The following is a 19172-nucleotide window of genomic DNA, read 5'->3' on the forward strand; positions in this document are numbered from 1 at the left end:
TCTCTCTCTCTCTGTCTGCTGTAGATTCAGCCCTGGTAGCTTAATTAATATTATTTTTCTCTCTCTCTCTCTCTCTTCTGTCTCTCTCTCTCTCTCTCTCTCATTGTTCTCATCTAGCTCAGATCCTCGTCTCATTAGCCCAGCCAATAGAGTCTACTCTCTTCTCTTCTCTCCCCCCTCTCTCTCTCTCTCTCTGTCTTGCTGTAGGAGTCAGCCCTGGTAGCTTAATTAATATTTTATTCTCCTCTCTCTCTCTCTCTGCTCTGTCTCTTGTCCTTCGCTCTCTCTCTCTACTCTTCTCTGCCTCTCTCTTCTCGTCTCTGCTGCTGTCGATTCACGCAGGCCCTGGTAGCTTAATTAATCATATATTCTCCTTCTCTCTTCTCTCTCCTCCCTCCTGTCTCTCTGTCATCTCTCTCTCTCTCTCTCTCTCTCTCCTCTCTCTCTCTCTCTCTCTCTCTCTCTTTCTCTCTCTCTCTCTCTCTCTCTCTCTCTCTCTCTGTCTGCTGTAGATTCAGCCCTGGTAGCTTAATTAATATTATTATTCTCTCTCTCTCTCTCTCTCTGTCTCTCTGTCTCTCTGTCTCTCTCTCTCTCTCTCTCTCTCTATCTGTCTGTTAGTCTCTCTCTCTCTGTGTCTGTCTGTCCGTCAGTCTGTCTCTCTCTCTCTCTGTCTGTCTGTCAGTCTGTCTGTCTCTCTCTGTCTGACTGTCAGTCTGTCTCTCTCTCTCTGTGTGTCTGTCTCTCTCTTTCTGTGTCTGCCTGTCAGTCTGTCTCTATCTCTCTCTCAATTCAAAGGGCTTTATTGGGAAACATATGTTTATGTTGTCAAGCATCAAACATTTACAGTAAACATTACATTGACAAACATTTCAGAGGAATAGAGACATATTATTATAAATAAACTTAAATATGGGTTGCATTTACAATGTTGTTTGTTCATCGCTGGTGTCTCTAATCTGGTCATACATTTGGCAGGAGGTTAGGAAGTGCAGCTCAGTTTCCACCTCATTTTGTGGGCAGTGAACACCTGTTTTCTCTTGAGAGCCAGGTCTGCCTACAGTGGCCTTTCTCAATAGCAAGGCTATGCTCACTGAGTCTGTACACAGTCAAAGCTTTCCTTAAGTTTGGGTCAGTCCAAGATGGCATAGCAGTCAGACGTCATTTGTCCTCGTTTTGTCGTGTCCCGTATATATATATATTACACCTTTCTTCGCATATCTTTTATATATTTTATTTTCCAAAAACTCAACTTCAAAACACTCTCCTGCAACCCGCCTCACCAATTTAAAAAAAGTATTATTTACCTAAAATCTGAAATCCACAATAGAAGCTAGCCAGAAGCTAACCAGAAGCTAGCCAGAAGCTAGCCAGAAGCTAACCAGAAGCTAGCCAGAAGCTAGCCAGAAGCTAACCAGAAGCTAGCCAGAAGCTAGCCAGAAGCTAACCAGAAGCTAGCCAGAAGCTAACCAGAAGCTAGCCAGAAGCTAGCCAGAAGCTAACCAGAAGCTAGCCAGAAGCTAGCCAGAAGCTAGCCAGAAGCTAACCAGAAAGCTAGCCAGAAGCTAGCCAGAAGCTAGCCAGAAGCTAGCCAGAAGCTAAACCAGAAGCTAGCCAGAAGCTAACCAGAAGCTAGCCAGAAGCTAGCCAGAAGCTAACCAGAAGCTAGCCAGAAGCTAGCCAGAAGCTAGCCAGAAAGCTAACCAGAAGCTAGCCAGAAGCTAGCCAGAAGCTAGCCAGTTACTGGCTAAAGTTAGTATTCAGCTAACCACGGTTTGTGGTCATCAGCTATCCTTTAGTTCGAAAATCTATTGCCAGTTTTGTACAACGCGACTCAGACCAGAACATACCGGACCTATTTTTCCTAGCTAGCTGCTATCTGTGTGACTATTGGCTTACGTCGATCCCGGAGCAAACATAAATTATTCCGGAGCTAGCCAGCTAAAGAGTTCCATCAGCCACTCCTGGGCTACAATCACCTATCTTGACCCGTTTTACTGCCAATGCGGAGCCCCACCGGGCCTTCACAACTGGACTACCGACGTTATCTGCCGAGGGAGTTATCCAACTGGCCCCTCCGTCGCGACGTTACCTGAATACCACTAATCGTTATCACTAGTCTTATCGGCTGCTATCTGAATAGATCTATCAGACAATTTTTCTTGGTTCACTATAACTATATCTATTTTTCCAATTGGATTGATCCCCATGTACCACACGGAACCCCACTAATCTACCAACGGAAACGTACGAGGTGACTAAAACAGACCTCCATCCTATGCTAGCTTGCTACTGATGGCCTGGCTAGCTGTCTGTATCGCCGTTACCCCAACCAACCTCACTACTCACTGGAGCCTTATGACCACACTCTAAGCCCTGCTAGAGGCTGCCCTATAATGAATACCTATTAGTTCCACCACCCACACATGCGATGACATCTCCTGGTTTCAATGATGTTTCTAGAGACAATATCTCTCTCATCATCACTCAATACCTAGGTTTACCTCCACTGTATTCACATCCAGTGCCTAGCTCCACTCCTATTTCCCAGGCGCTCTCTTCTGTTACTTCTGTAACCGTAATAGCCTTTGTTTCATGCATGTTAACATTAGAAGACTCCTCCCTAAATTTGTTTTATTCACTGCTTTTAGCAAATTCTGCCCAAAATTCTGAAATTTTCATCTACAACATACAACATTTTCAGACAAGATAGAACGGAAAAGGGGCCAGTGTTGCAATCTACTGCAAAGATAGCCTGCAGAGTTCTGTCCTACTATCCAGGTCTGTACCCAAACAATTTGAACTTCTACTTTTAAAAATCCACCTCTCTAAAAACAAGTCTCTCTGCGTTGCCGCCTGCTATCGACCACTCTCTGCCCCCAGCTGTGCTCTGGACACCATATGTGAACTGATTGCCCCCCATCTATCTTCATAGCTCGTGCTGCTAGGCGATCTAAACTGGAACATGCTTAACACCCCAGCCATCCTACAAACCAAGCTTGATGCCCTCAATCTCACACAAATGATCAATGAACCTACCAGGTACCACCCCAAAGCTGTAAACACGGGCACCCTCATAGATATCATCCTAACCAACTTGCACTCTAAATACACCTCTGCTGTTTTCAACCAAGATCTCAGCGATCACTGCCTCATTGCCTGCATCCGTAATGGGTCAGCGGTCAAACGACTTCCACTCATCACTGCCAAATGCTTCCTGAAAAACTTCAGCAAGCAGGCCTTTCTAATCGACCTGGCCGGGGTATCCTGGAAGGATATTGATCTCATCCCGTCAGTAGAGGATGCCTGGTTATTTAAAAAAGAAAGCCTTCCTCACCATCTTAAATAAGCATGCCCCATTCAAGAAATTTAGAACCAGGAACAGATATTGCCCTTGGTTCTCTCCAGATCTGACTGCCCTTAACCAACACAAAAGCATCCTATGGCGTTCTGCATTAGCATCGAACAGCCCTCGTGATATGCAGCTGTTCACGGAAGCTAGGAACCATTATACACAGGCAGTTAGAAAAGCCAAGGCTAGCTTTTTCTAACAGAAATTTTCCTCCTGCAACACAAACTCAAAAAGTTCTGGGACACTGTAAAGTCCATGGAGAATAAGAACACCTCCTCCCAGCTGCCCACTGCACTGAAGATAGGAAACACTGTCACCACCGATAAATCCACTATAATTGAGAATTTCGATAAGCATTTTTCTATGGCTGGCCATGCTTTGCACCTGGCTACCCCTACCCCGGTCAACAGCACTGCACCCCCAAAAGCAACTCGCCCAAGCCTTCCCCATTTCTCCTTCTACCAAATTCAGTCAGCTGATGTTCTGAAAGAGCTGCAAAATCTGGACCCCTACAAATCAGCGGGGCTAGACAATCTGGACCCTTTTTTTCTAAAATTATCTGCCGAAATTGTTGCCACCCCTATTAATAGCCTGTTCAACCTCTCTTTCGTGTTGTCTGAGATTCCCAAAGATTGGAAAGCAGCTGCAGTCATCTCCCTCTTCAAAGGGGGAGACACTCTAGACCCAAACTGCTACAGACCTATATCTATCGTACCCTGCCTTTTTAAGGCCAAGTCAACAAACAGATTATCGACAATTTTGAAATCCCACCATACCTTCTCCGCTATGCAATCTGGTTTCAGAGCTGGTCATGGGTGCACCTCAGCCACGCTCAAGGTCCTAAACTATATCTTAACCGTCATTGATAAGAAACTCATTGACCTGGCTAAGGCTTTCGACTCTGTCAGTCACCACATCCTCATCGGCAGACTCGACAGCCTTGGTTTCTCAAATGATTGCCTCGTCTGGTTCACCAACTACTTCTCTGATAAGAGTTCAGTGTGTCAGATTGGAGGGTCTGTTGTCCAGGCCTCTGGCAGTCTCTATGGGGGTGCCACAGGGTTCAATTCTTGGACCGACTCTCTTCTCTATATACATCAATGATGTCACTCTTGCTACTGGTGAGTCTCTGATCCACCTCTACGCAGATGACACCATTCTGTATACTTCTGGCCCTTCTTTGGACACTGTGTTAACAACCCTCTAGGCCTGCACCTGCCCGTCTGTCCAACATCACTACTCTGGAGGGCTCTGACTTAGAATATGTGGACAACTACAAATACCTAGGTGTCTGGTTAGACTGTAAACTCTCCTTCCAGACCCATATCAAACATCTCCAATCCAAAGTTAAATGTAGAATTTACAAAATAGCCTCCAATACCCTACTCAATAAATTAGATGCAGTCTGTCACAGTGCCATCCGTTTTGTCACCAAAGCCCCATATACTACCCACCACTGCGACCTGTACGTTCTCGTTGGCTGGCCCTCGTTTCATACTCGTCGCCAATCCCACTGGCTCCAGGTCATCTACAAGATGCTTCTAGGTAAAGTCCCCCCTTATCTCAGCTCGCTGGTCACCATAGCAGCACCCACCTGTAGCACGCGCTCCAGCAGGTATATCTCTCTGGTCACCCCCAAAACCAATTCTTCCTTTGGCCGCCTCTCCTTCCCGTTCTCTGCTGCCAATGACTGGAACGAACTACAAAAATCTTATCTCACTTATCTCCCTCACTAGCTTTAAGCACCAGCTGTCAGAGCAGCTCACAGATTACTGCACCTGTACACAGCCCATCTATAATTTAGCCCAAACAACTCCCTCTTTCCCTACTTTATTTATTTATTTTGCTCCATTATTTCTATCTCTACTTTGCACATTCTTGCAAATCTACCATTCCAGTGTTTTACTTGCTAATTGTATTTACTTTGCCACTATGGCCTTTTTTGCCTTTATCTCCCTTATCTTACCTCACTTGCTCACATGGTATATAGTCTTATTTTTCTACTGTATTATTGACTGTATGTTTGTTTTACTCCATGTGTAACTCTGTGTTGTTGCATGTGTCGAACTGCTTTGCTTTATCTTGGCCAGGTCACAGTTGTAAATGAGAACTTGCTCTCAACTTGCTTACCTGGTTAAATAAAGGTGAAATAAAAATAAATAAATAAAAGTCACAGTGGTCAGGTATTGTGCCACTGTGTACTCTCTGTTTAGGGCCAAATAGCATTCTAGTTTGCTCAGTTTTTTTGTTAATTCTTTCCAATGTGTCAAGTACGTATCCTTTTGTTTTCTCATGATTTGGTTGGGTCTAAATGTGTTCCTGTTTCTGTCCTGGGGCTCTGTGGCGTCTATTCTCTTTCTAGTTGGTCAGGTATTCTGCCACTGTGGGGTCTGTTTGTGTTTGTGAACAGAGCCCTAGGACCAGCTTGCTTAGGGAACTCTTCTCCAGGTTCATTTCTCTGTAGGTGATGGCTTTGTTATGGAAGATTTGGGAATCGTTTCCTTTTAGGTGGTTGTAGAATTTAACAGCTAATTTCTGAATTTGGATAATTAGCGGGTATCGGTCTAATTCAGCTCTGCATGCATTATTTGGTGTTTTATGTTGTACACTGAGGATATTTTTGCAGAATTCTTTATGCAGTCTCAATTTGGTGTTTGCACCATTTTGTGAATTCTTGGTTGGTGTGCGGACCCCAGACCTCACAACTATAAAGGGCAATGGGTTCTATAACTGATTCAAGTACTTTTAACCAGATCCTGATTGGTTTGTCAAATTTTATGTTCCTGTTGATGGCGTAGAAGGCCCTTCTTGCCTTGACTCTCAGATCGTTCACAGCTTTGTGGAAGTTACCTGTGGTGCTGATGTTTAGGCCAAGGTACGTATCGTTTTTTGTGTGCTCTAGGGCATCAGTGTCTAGATGGAATTTTTATTTGTGGTCCTGGCAACTGGGCCTTTTTGGAACACCATTAATTTTGTCTAACTGAGATATACTGTCAGGGCCCAGGTGTGACAGAATCTGTGCAGAACATCTAGGTGCTGCTGTAGGCCCTCCTTGGCTGGTGACAGAAGCACCAGATCATCAGCAAACGGTAGACATTTGACTTCAGATTCTAGTAGGGTGAGGCCGGGTGCTGCAGACTGTTTTAGTGCCCTCACCAATTTGTTTATATATATATGTTGAAGAGGGTGAAGCTCAAGCTGCATCCCTGTCTCACCCCACGGCCCTGTGGAAAGAAATGTGTGTGCTATTTGCCAATTTTTACCGCACACTTGTTGTTTGTGTACATGGATTTTATAATGTATGTTTTTTCCCAACACTGCTTTCCATCAATTTGTATAGCAGACCCTCATGCCAAATTGAGTCAAAATCTTTTTGAAATTAACAAAGCATGAGAAGACTTGACCTTCGTTTTGGTTTCTTGTTTGTCAATTAGGGTGTGCAGGGTGAATACGTGGTCTGTTGTACTCTAATTTGGTAAAAAGTACATTGTTTTCACTGAGGAAATGTACGAGTTTGCTGTTAATGATAACGCAGAGAATTTTCCCAATGTTGCTGTTGAGTCATATCGCACAGTAGTTATTGGGGTGAAATTTTTCTCCATTTATGGGGGATTCCGATGATCAGTCCTTAGTTCTCGTATTTTTCTCTTTCTCTCCCTCTTGTATTTCTTTCTCTCCCCCATTGTTTCTCCATCTCTCTCTCTATATACCTCTTCTTACTAAGTGTTTGATGATCTCCTATGTTAGGAACATACAGTACCATTCCACATACAGTATCCCCTACCAGTCAAAGGTTTGAACACAACTACTCATTCAAAGGATTTTCTTTAGTTTTAATATTTTCTACATTGTAGAATAATAATAATAGTGAAGACACCAAAACAATGAAATAACACATATGGAATCATGTAGTAACCAAAAAAGTGTTAAACAAATCAAAATATATTTTACATTTGAGATTCTTCAAAGTAGCCTCTTTTTGCCTTGATGATGGCTTTGCACACTCTTGGAATTCTCTCAACCAGCTTCACCTGGAATGCTTTTCCAACAGTCTTGAAGGAGTTCCCACATATGCTGAGCACTTGTTTCCTGCCTGGTGGTGTGTTGGGTCATTGTCCCACTAAGCACAAAACAGATGCGTGTCACTACAGAATGCTGTGGTAGCCATGCAGGTTAAGTGTGCCTTGAATTCTAAATAAATCACTGACAGTGTCACCAGCAAAGCAGCCCCAAACCATCACACGAGATCATACAAGAAGTTTTGTAGTGATTCCTATGTTGTTGATGTAAAGAATATGTGTTGGTCCAGTTACTAATAAGCATGTACCCGTTAAGAAAATGACTGTAAAAATGGATAAATCGCCGTGGATTGATGAGGAATTTAATCATTTTATGGTTGAGAGGGATAAGGCAAAAGGAAAGGCAAATAAGTCTGTCTGCACAACTGATTGGCAAACGTATTACAAATTGAGAAATCATGTGACTAAACTGAATAAAAAGAAACTACACTATGAAACAAAGATAAATGATATAAGAATGACAGTAAAAAGCTTTGGAGCTCCTTCATTTTGGGGGGAAAAGGCTAATTCAGCTCCATCATTCGTTGAATCAGATGGCTCATTCATCACAAAACCAACTGATATTGCCAACTACTTTAATGATTTTTTTCATTGGCAAGATTAGAAGATTTAGGGGTGCCATGCCAGCAACAAAACACATGTGTTATGGCTTTACACCCCCTGCTATATTGTGGATAAAGAGTTACCTGTCTAGCAGAACATTCAGGGTGTTTTAAGCTTTAGCCCCACCCATCTCTTTAAGGATTCACATGTGAGGCTGTGTACTAAACAACCAAAGAGTTCAAGATTAAAGGCTGGTTTATACTATGAGTGTGAAGATCGATTTAAAACTTGTTGAGGATAGGGGGCAGTATTTTCACTTTTTGGATGAATTGCGTGCCCATAGTGAACTGCATCCTACTCTGTCCTAGATTGCTAATATATGCATTATTATTACTATTGGATAGAAAACACTCTGGAGTTTCTAAAACCTATAAAAACTGCTAGACTGTTAGAGCAGCCATTTTTTTTGCTTCTAGCATCATTAAATACAGTGTTGTTTCAGTATGCTAGTTATCAAATCAAATTGTATTTGTCACATGTTAGATACTGTTGTTTTAACACAGTGATCTGATTAGCTGATAGGATCGTTAAATCCAGCTAGCCTGTTAGCAGCCTAGCATAATATTAGCACCTTGTTTAACTTGGTCGTGATTTTATGAATGGCTTGCTTTATTAAACACACCATGCTATTTTAGCATTACATGGTTAGCTTCATTAGAAACTGTTTTGTACTAACACAGTAGCCTAATGGTAATAGCAATAGGTTTAATACTAATAGCAGCTAGCTTAATTGAACACTGTAGAAACGCTAATAGCAGCTAGTTTCATTGAACACTGTTGTAACGCTAAAAAACAGTTTGCTTCATTACACTATTGTAATGCTAATAGCAACTGGCTACATTGAACACTGTTGTAACACTAATATAATTGAGCTTCATTGAACAGGTAATGCTAATAGCAGCTAGCTTCATTGAACACTGTTGTATCGCTAATAGCAGCTAGCTTGATTGATAGAACACTGTTGTAACACTAATAGCGGCTAGCTTGATTGAACACTGTTGTAACACTAATAGCATCTATCCTCATTGAACACTGTTGTAGTGCTAATATCATCTAGCCTCATTGAACACTGTTGTTAACAGCTGTTGATAAATAGCTGTTGTTAATATAAGGCAGTCTCAGTCTGGTGTTAAAACTCTCACACTCACAGAAGCACTCACCTGATTATTAAAACCCTGTAATTTGATAGTGGTCATTGGTTAAAGTTCAGTCTTTATTTTTCAACCTCTGTCTCTCTCTCTCTCTCTCTCTCTCTCCAGGACTCGTGTGAGATGGCACCCCCCACACCCCCAGAGGAAGTTGACCCTTCCCCTCGCAGGAAACGTGGCAGGCGGAAAATGGAGCCTCTGGAGCCGAAGGACCCCAACATGGAGGCAAGGACTCCACTTAGCGTGCCTGTATAACAATAAGATGGTCATTCAGCAAAGACAGACAGGCAAACAGGCAGACAGGCAGACAGACAGACAGACAGACAGACAGACAGACAGACAGACAGACAGGCAGACAGACAGACAGACAGACAGACAGACAGACAGGCAGACAGACAGACAGACAGACAGACAAAAGTAGCTAACATGCGTGCGTGTGTGTGTGCAGGGGGAAGGCAGCAGGCTGCGCAGAAGGCCGGTTCCCAGAGAGACCTTTCAGGCTGGAGATCCTTTTTACATCAGCAGGAGACAGAGAGACAAGTGGATCAACTGCTGGAGTAGAGAGGTAGGAGAGAGAGGGAGGAGGGAGTGAGAGAGGGAGGAAAGGGATAGAGAGAGAGAGAGAGAGAGAGAGAGAGAGAGAGAGGGAGAGAGAGAGGAAGAGGAGGGAGAGAGAGAGGGAGAGGAGGGAGAGAGGAAGGGATTGAGAGTAAATACATGTGTGTGTGTGAGGTTAACTAGTTCCAGATACAGTGGTGTAGTATTGCAGCCAGCTGTGGTCTCAGTCCTCTACAATACAGCCTTCTCATTCACAACCCAATATATTGACTACCTGCTCAAACTGCACAGACAGGGGAGGGAGAGTTTGTGTGTGTGTTTCATTAGAACATATGTTCAGTCAAATAGTTGTCTGTGTAAATCATACACCTCACTACTGACCAATTACAGACAGAGAGAGATAGAGAGAGAGTTTCTGAGCTCTGATGTCTGGCGAGTAAGTGAAACATGTTGTTATTCTGATCAGTATGAATTTCCAAGTTGTATTAGTTGTACTGTATACATCGTTGTAAATTGCAGTAGAATATAATAACAATTTTAGCATAAGTATAATGCAGGAAGGCATTATACTTTATAATCCAATATTTACACACGTTTTGGGGAAGGGGAGGTGGGGTGGTGTATGTGTGTGTGTGTGACTTTGTTAGGCAGCAAACAATTATATATATTTTTTAATATATTACAGTATACTTAAATATCCCAAAAATTCACATAACATACTTTAAATACCAGATGGATTTTCTATTATATCTGAAGTCAATACACTTACTCAATGTGTACTTTAAATTCATTGTTTAATGTTTTAAAACTTGTTGAGGATAGGGGGCAGTATTTTCACTTTGGATGAATTGTGTGCCCATAGTGAACTGCATCCTACTCTGTCCTAGATTGCTAATATATGCATTATTATTACTATTGGATAGAAAACACTCTGGAGTTTCTAAAACTGTTTGAATTATGTCTGTGAGTATAACAGAACTCATAGGGCAGGCAATCTTCCAAACAAGAAGTGAAATTCTGAATGTGGGGCAACTTTGACGTCATCGCCCCTTCCTTTCCCAACAAGATATGGATCTGGTGGCACTTCCTACGCCTTCCACTAGATGTCCTCATTCAGTAGAAAGTGGAATGGAGCATTTGCTGGGAACTTTGACCGAATGGGAGGGGAAATAGTCAGTGTCCCGACAGAATGCCATTTTCCTGTGGCGCATTTCTCTGTGGGTGCCACCGTCGTTCCATTTGGGTGCAGATGAAAACGTATGATCCGGTTGGAACGTTATTGGATATATATGAAAATAACATCCTGAAGATTGATTCTCTACTTAGTTTGACCAGTTTATTCGACCTGGAATATATCTTTTTGAAGTTTTCGTGCGAGTTGTCCTGGACCAGGGTCAGCTTTTGGGCACGTGAGCTGAAAGTGATAGTAAATGCAGCTAATTGGACACTAGTATTGGACATTATGGAACAAAACAACGATTTATTGTGGAACTAGGACTATTGCAATGTTAGGCTTTTTCCGTAACGTTGAAAAAAAATGTGACACAGCGGTTGCATTAAGAACCGGTGTATCGTTAATTATATGTAGAACATGTATCTTTAGTCAAAGTTTATGATGTGTATTTCTGTTATCTGGCGTAGCTTTCTATAATTCCTCCGGATATTTCGGAGGCATTTCTGAACTTGGCGTCAATGTAAACCGAGATTTGGGGATATAAATATGCATATTATCGAACAAAACATAAATGTATTGTGTAACATGTCATATGAGTGTCATCTGATGAAGATTTTCAAAAGGTTAGTGATTCATTTTATCTCTAATCCTGCTTTTGTGACTCTATCTTTGGCTGGAAAAAATGGCTGCGTTTTCCCTTTGATTTGGTGGTGGTCTAACATAAATATACGTTGTGTTTCCACTGTAAAACATTTTAAAAATCAGACACGATGGGTAGATGAACAAGATGCTTATCTTTCATTTGAGGTATTGGACTTGTTAATGTGTGAAAGTTAAATATTTCTAAATAATATTTTTGAATTCCCTGCGCTACCTTTTCAGCTGGGGGGGGGGGGGGGGGGTGGAGTTCCCCTCCCTTCATTCTCACAGCCACCCTCCCTTCATTCTCACAGCCACCCTCCCTTCATTCTCACAGCCACCCTCCCTTCATTCTCACAGCCACCCTCCCTTCATTCTCACAGCCACCCTCCCTTCATTCTCACAGCCACCCTCCCTTCATTCTCACAGCCACCCTCCCTTCATTCTCACAGCCACCCTCCCTTCATTCTCACAGCCACCCTCCCTTCATTCTCACACCCACCCTCCCTTCATTCTCACAGCCACCCTCCCTTCATTCTCACAGCCACCCTCCCTTCATTCTCACAGCCACCCTCCCTTCATTCTCACAGCCACCCTCCCTTCATTCTCACAGCCACCCTCCCTTCATTCTCACAGCCACCCTCCCTTCATTCTCACAGCCACCCTCCCTTCATTCTCACAGCCACCCTCCCTTCATTCTCACAGCCACCCTCCCTTCATACAACTGCACTTTATTGCCCCCGACCAAAAGGTGTTCAAAAGTCAGCAAATTATAAAATACAAAATCTCTGCTTTAAATAAAAAGATAGAAATGGTATACATAAGTAAAATCCCAAACCTTCCACCAAAAAATAATGAAATAACAAACCAAACAACCCAAACAATCCAAGCTCTCCTCAACAGTGCAATACATACTGTATGTAAGGTGAGAGAGTGGGAGTTGGTGCAAGTAGGTGTGAAGAGTCAGTGAAAATAGTCTCTAATGTGCAGGTGATTGTCTGTGGTCTGTTGCACAATCGGGTGTTCTGGGAAGGGCTGCTGTGGACTGTTTCTCCGGTTTTCGTTCTGACGGTGCTTTTTCTCCCCATTGGCCCTTCTCCTCCGGTCTGCTGACGTTATCAGCTCCTCAAACCCAGGGAAGATCCAGGGTGGGGAGGTTATTAAAAAGACATCGGGGTCCTCTGGGTCTGTCTCCACATTAGCCATCATATCTTAAGTTGCCCTCGCAAATCGCTGCTTCTCTTCAGCTGAGAGTTATTTTGGCCAGATGGCCAGAGCCTGTGGAATTACAGGATCGCAGTTGTAAATGAGAACTTGTTCTCAACTGGCCTACCTGGTTAAATAAAGGTGTTCTCAACTGGCCTACCTGGTTAAATAAAGGTGTTCTCAACTGGCCTACCTGGTTAAATAAAGGTGAAATAAATAAATACAAATAAATAAAAAAGTCCTCTTCTGGCTGTGCCGGGTGGAGATTATAACATGGCCAAGATGTTCAAATGTTCATAAATGACCAGCATGGTCAAATAATAATAATCACAGGCAGAACAGTTGAAACTGGAGCAGCAGCACGGCCAGGTGAACTGGGGACAGCAAGGAGTCATCATGCCAGGTAGTCCTGAGGCATGGTCCTAGGGCTCAGGTCCTCCGAGAGAGAGAAAGAAAGAGAGAAAGAGAGAATTAGAGAGAGCATACTTAAACCCACTCAGGCCACGGCACAACCCAAGGGGGGGGCGCAAACCCAGACAGGATGACCACATCAGTGACTCAACCCACTCAGGCCACGGCACAACCCAAGGGGGGGTGCCAACCCAGACAGGATGACCACATCAGTGACTCAACCCACTCAGGCCATGGCACAACCCAAGGGGGGGGGGGGCGCCAACCCAGACAGGATGACCACATCAGTGACTCAACCCACTCAGGCCACGGCACAACCCAAGTGGGGGCGCCAACCCAGACAGGATGACCACATCAGTGACTCAACACACTCAGGCCATGGCACAACCCAAGGGGGGGGGGGGGCGCCAACCCAGACCTGATGACCACATCAGTGACTCAACCCACTCAGGCCACAGCACAACCCAAGGGGGGGCGCCAACGCAGACAGGATGACCACATAAGTGACTCAACCCACTCAGGCCACGGCACAACCCAAGGGGGGGCAACCCAGACAGGATGACCACATCAGTGACTCAACCCACTCAGGGCACGGCACAACCCAAGGGGGGGGCAACCCAGACAGGATGACCACATCAGTGACTCAACCCACTCAGGCCACGGCACAACCCAAGGGGGGGCGCCAACCCAGACAGGATGACCACATTAGTGACTCAACACACTCAGGCCATGGCACAACCCAAGGGGGAGGGGGGGGGGGCGCCAACCCAGACCTGATGACCACATCAGTGACTCAACCCACTCAGGCCACGGCACAACCCAAGGGGGGGCGCCAACCCAGACAGGATGACCACATCAGTGACTCAACCCACTCAGGCCACGGCACAACCCAAGGGGGAGGGGGGAGGGGTGCGCCAACCCAGACCTGATGACCACATCAGTGACTCAACCCACTCAGGCCACGGCACAACCCAAGGGGGGGGGGGGGGGGGGGCGCCAACCCAGACAGGATGACCACATCAGTGACTCAACCCACTCAGGCCACGGCACAACCCAAGGGGGGGCGCCAACCCAGACAGGGTGACCACATCAGTGACTCAACCCACTCAGGCCATGGCACAACCCAAGGGGGGGGGCAACCCAGACCTGATGACCACATCAGTGACTCAACCCACTCAGGCCACGGCACAACCCAAGGGGGGGCGCCAACCCAGACAGGATGACCACATCAGTGACTCAACCCACTCAGGCCACGGCACAACCCAAGGGGGATGGGAGTGCGCCAACCCAGACCTGATGACCACATCAGTGACTCAACCCACTCAGGCCACGGCACAACCCAAGGGGGGGGGGGGCGCCAACCCAGACAGGATGACCACATCAGTGACTCAACCCACTCAGGCCACGGCACAACCCAAGGGGGGGGGGGCAACCCAGACAGGATGACCACATCAGTGACTCAACCCACTCAGGCCACGGCACAACCCAAGGGTGCGCCAACCCAGACAGGATGACCACATCAGTGACTCAACCCACTCAGGCCACGGCACAACCCAAGGGGAGGGCAACCCAGACAGGATGACCACATCAGTGACTCAACCCACTCAGGCCACGGCACAACCCAAGGGGGGGGGGGTGCCAACCCAGACAGGATGACCACATCAGTGACTCAACCCACTCAGGCCACGGCACAACCCAAGGGGGGGCGCCAACCCAGACAGGATGACCACATCAGTGACTCAACCCACTCAGGCCACGGCACAACCCAAGGAGGGGGGGGGGGGGGGGCGCCAACCCAGACCTGATGACCACATCAGTGACTCAACCCACTCAGGCCACGGCACAACCCAAGGGGGGGGGCGCCAACCCAGACAGGATGACCACATCAGTGACTCAACACACTCAGGCCATGGCACAACCCAAGGGGAGGGGCGCCAACCCAGACAGGATGATCATATCAGTGACTCAACCCACTCAGGCCACGGCACAACCCAAGGGGGGGCGCCAACCCAGACAGGAAGACTTAAAGGTCAGTAAAGACTTAAAGGTTGAGACCGAGTTTGCGTCTCTCACATGGGTTGGCAGACCGTTCCATAAAAATGGAGCTCTATAGGAGAAAGCCCTGCCTCCAGCTGTTTGCTTAGAAATTCTAGGGACAATTAGAAGGTCTGCGTCTTGTGACCGTAGCGTACGTGTAGGTATGTACGGCAGGACCAAATCAGAGAGATAGGTAGGAGCGAGCCCATGTAATGCTTTGTAGGTTAGCAGTAAAACCTTGAAATCAGCCCTTGCCTTGACAGGAAGCCAGTGTAGGGAGGCTAGCACTGGAGTAATATGATCACATTTTTTGGTTCTAGTCAGGATTCTAGCAGCCGTATTTAGCACTAACTGAAGTTTATTTAGTGCTTTATCCGGGTAGCCAGAAAGTTAGAGCATTGCAGTAGTCTAACCTAGAAGTGACAAAAGCATGGATTAATTTTTCTGCATCATTTTTGGACAGAAAGTTTCTGATTTTTGCAATGATACGTAGATGGAAAAAAGCTGTCCTTGAAACAGTCTTGATATGTTTGTCAAAAGAGAGATCAGGGTCCAGAGTAACCCAGAGGTCCTTCACAGTTTTATTTGAGACGACTGGACAACAATTAAGATTAATTGTCAGATTCAACAGAATATATCTTTGTTTCTTGGGACCTAGAACAAGCATCTCTGTTTTGTCCGAGTTTAAAAGTAGAAAGTTTGCAGCCATCCATTTCCTTATGTGTGAAACACAGGCTTCTAGCGAGGGCAATTTTGGGGCTTCACCATGTTTCATTGAAATGTACAGCTGTGTGTCATCCGCATAGCAGTGAAAGTTAACATTATGTTTTCGAATGACATCCCCAAGAGGTGAAATATATTGTGAAAACATTTGTGGTCCTAAAACGGAAACTTGAGGAACACCGAAATTTATAGTTGACTTGTCAGAGGACAAACCATTCACAGAGACAAACTGATATCTTTCTGACAGATAAGATCTAAACCAGGCCAGAACTTGTCCGTGTAGACCAATTTGGGTTTCCAATCTCTCCAAAAGAATGTGGTGATCGATGGTATCAAAAGCAGCACTAAGGTCTAGGACCACAAGCACAGATGCAGAGCTTCGGTCTTATGCCATTAAAAGGTCATTTACCACCTTCACAAGTGCAGTCTCAGTGCTATAATGGGGTCTAAAACCAGACGTAATCATTTCGTATACATTGTTTGTCTTCAGGAAGGCAGTGATTTGCTGTACAACAGCCTTTTCAAAAAAATTTGAGAGGAATGGAAGATTCGATATAGGCCGATAGTTTTTTATATTTTCTGGGTCAAGGTTTGGCTTTTTCAAGAGAGGCTTTATTACTGCCACTTTTAGTGAGTTTGGTACACATCCGGTGGATAGAGAGCCGTTTATTATGTTCAACATAGGAGGGCCAAGCACAGGAAGCAGCTCTTTCAGTAGTTTAGATGGAATAGGGTCCAGTATGCAGCTTGAAGGTTTAGAGGCCATGATAATTTCCATAATTGTGTCAAGAGATATAGTACTAAAACACTTGAGTGTCTCTCTTGATCCAGACTGGCAGAGTTGTGCAGACTCAGGACAACTGAGCTTTGAAGGAATAAGCATATTTAAAGAGGAGTCCGTAATTTGCTTATGTAATTTGCTTATTATGATCAGTGATTAGTTAATTGACTATAATTGCCTTTGAAGTAAGGGATCTAACATTATAGCCCTATTTTGAGATGTGAGGTATCATGATCTCTTTCAATAATGACAGGAATGGAGGAGGTCTTTATCCTAGTGAGATTGCTAAGGCGAACACCGCCATGTTTAGTTTTGCCCAACCTAGGTCGAGGCACAGACATCGTCTCAATGGGGATAGCTGAGCTGACTACACTGACTGTGCTAGTGGCAGACTCCACAATGCTGGCAGGCTGGCTAACAGCCTGCTGCCTGGCCTGCACCCTATTTCATTGTGGAGCTAGAAGAGTTAGAGCCCTGTCTATGTTGGTAGATAAGATGAGAGCACCCCTCCAGCTAGGATGGAGTCCATCACTCCTCAGCAGGTCAGGCTTGGTCCTGTTTGTGGGTGAGTCCCAGAAAAAGGGCCAATTATCTACAAATTCTATCTTTTGGGAGGGCCAGAAAACAGTTTTCAACCAGCGATTGAGTTGTGAGACTCTGCTGTAGAGCTCATCACTCCCCCTAACTGGGAGGGGGCCAGAGACAATTACTCGATACGACACATCTTTCTAGCTGATTTACACGCTGAAGCTATGTTGCGCTTGGTGATCTCTGACTGTTTCATCCTAACACCATTGGTGCCGACGTGGATAACAATATCCACAGGATTTTACGAGAGCAGAAATCATTGAAACCGATATCAGAGCACAAGTCAGAATTGGGGCTACCAATTGGGGCCACCAACAGTAGATGGGCCAGGGTGTACATGCACATTTCCAGATATAATCAGCAGTAATACAATCAGGACACATCAGAGGACAGGGAGAGCTCTGCAGTGTTGATTTATAATATTTGAATGTGCATTAGATGGCATTAAGATCATATTGTACAGCAATTTCATCAGATAACATGAAAACAAAGCTGGCGAGAGGTAGTTAGAATAGGATGGGAGGCCAAGAGTCTGTGTAACCAATAGAGAGTCAGAGTCCCGAGTGTGGGAACAAACAGTCTGTCCCACGGTTGGGTAAAAAAGCAAGATCATCATCAACAAAGCAGGAGGCAAATAGCATAAAGCACCAGAGAACATTTTTAACGACTTGTAAGTTCAGATTCACTCGCCCCAACAGCGCTAGTGTGCTGGAGCAAAGCTCGGGAGAGAGGGGGGAGTACCTGTACCAGACAGGGGGAGACAGGTCAGGGCAGACGGTGAATAGATCACCAGGTGGAATCCAAGCAGCAGTGCAGTCGGCAGCAGGATTAGGTGTCACACCCACTTGAGAGAAGCTTTTTGTGGGAGGCAGATTCCTTATAGAAAATCCCAGCTAGCTAGCTAACGTAGCTAGCAAGTCTCTGTCCACCAGCTTTTCCACGTGGAAAAGGAGGTTGTTAGCTTACTATATCTTTTCAGTTTTGGCGAATGGTCCTTTATAAAGGTAAAATATGACATCCAAGCAAAGTTGTCCTGCGGCTGTTGTATTTTGGAGATTCTGAGGAGGATATCTTCTGATGTGATCTAAGCAATAATATTGTTTCTTATAGAGGTCATTTACAACTGAAGTATCCTGGTTGCATATCAGCTAAAAATAGAGATGGGGTACTGTATTGTAATGACCTCTGCACAGATGGAGGGGGCTTCAAAAGCCTCTGCATTTGGGGGGGGGGGGGGCTGTGAAACTCTCCTGCCATTGTTAGGCTCAAGAGTTTTCACACCTCTCACTCACTTCACACTTCAATGCAAATTTCAGTCAGTTTCTTTCTTAGCAGCTTGGTAGCTTCGTATCCTTATTTATAGGCTTTGTATAAGAAAATGACCTAGAGATAATTATCTTTAACCTTTCGACAAAATTCCCCTGAAAAGGCAGCACGCGAAATTCAAAAATATGTAACTTTCACACATTAACACATTAACAAGTCCAATACAGCAAATGACAGATAAACATCTTGTTAATCTACCCATCGTGTCCGATTTCAGAAATGCTTTACAGCTAAAGCACAACATATGATTATGTTAGATCACAGCCAAGTCGAAAAAACACAGCAATTTTTCCAGCCAAAGATAGGAGTCACAAAAAGCAGAAATAAATGTAAAATTAATCACTAACCTTTGATGCTCTTCATCAGATGACACTAATAGGACATCATGTTACACAATACATGTATGTTGTGTTCGATAATGTGCATATTTATATCCAAAAATCTCTGTTTACATTGGCGCCTTACAGGCAGTAATGTTTTGATTCCAAAACATCCGGTGATTTTGCAGAAATACTCATAATAAACATTGATAAAAGATACAAGTGTT

General features: G+C 44.8%; 1 protein-coding gene across 3 annotated transcripts in view; it reads left to right on the plus strand.

Moving 5' to 3' along the window:
* Positions 1-19172, plus strand: part of LOC109881379 (DNA (cytosine-5)-methyltransferase 3A) — a 94075-nt gene that overhangs the window by 8721 nt on the left and 66182 nt on the right. For 2 of the 3 annotated variants that reach the window (XM_031836705.1, XM_031836706.1), the window contains 2 exons: positions 9294-9407; positions 9631-9747. In XM_031836705.1, coding sequence (XP_031692565.1) covers positions 9294-9407; positions 9631-9747 — 231 coding nt within the window. The remainder of the gene's footprint in view (positions 1-9293; positions 9408-9630; positions 9748-19172) is intronic. The other variant, XM_031836707.1, reaches the window with a different exon arrangement.

This window comes from Oncorhynchus kisutch, linkage group LG12 (genome assembly GCF_002021735.2).
Source record: "Oncorhynchus kisutch isolate 150728-3 linkage group LG12, Okis_V2, whole genome shotgun sequence".
NCBI classification, from domain to species: domain Eukaryota; kingdom Metazoa; phylum Chordata; class Actinopteri; order Salmoniformes; family Salmonidae; genus Oncorhynchus; species Oncorhynchus kisutch.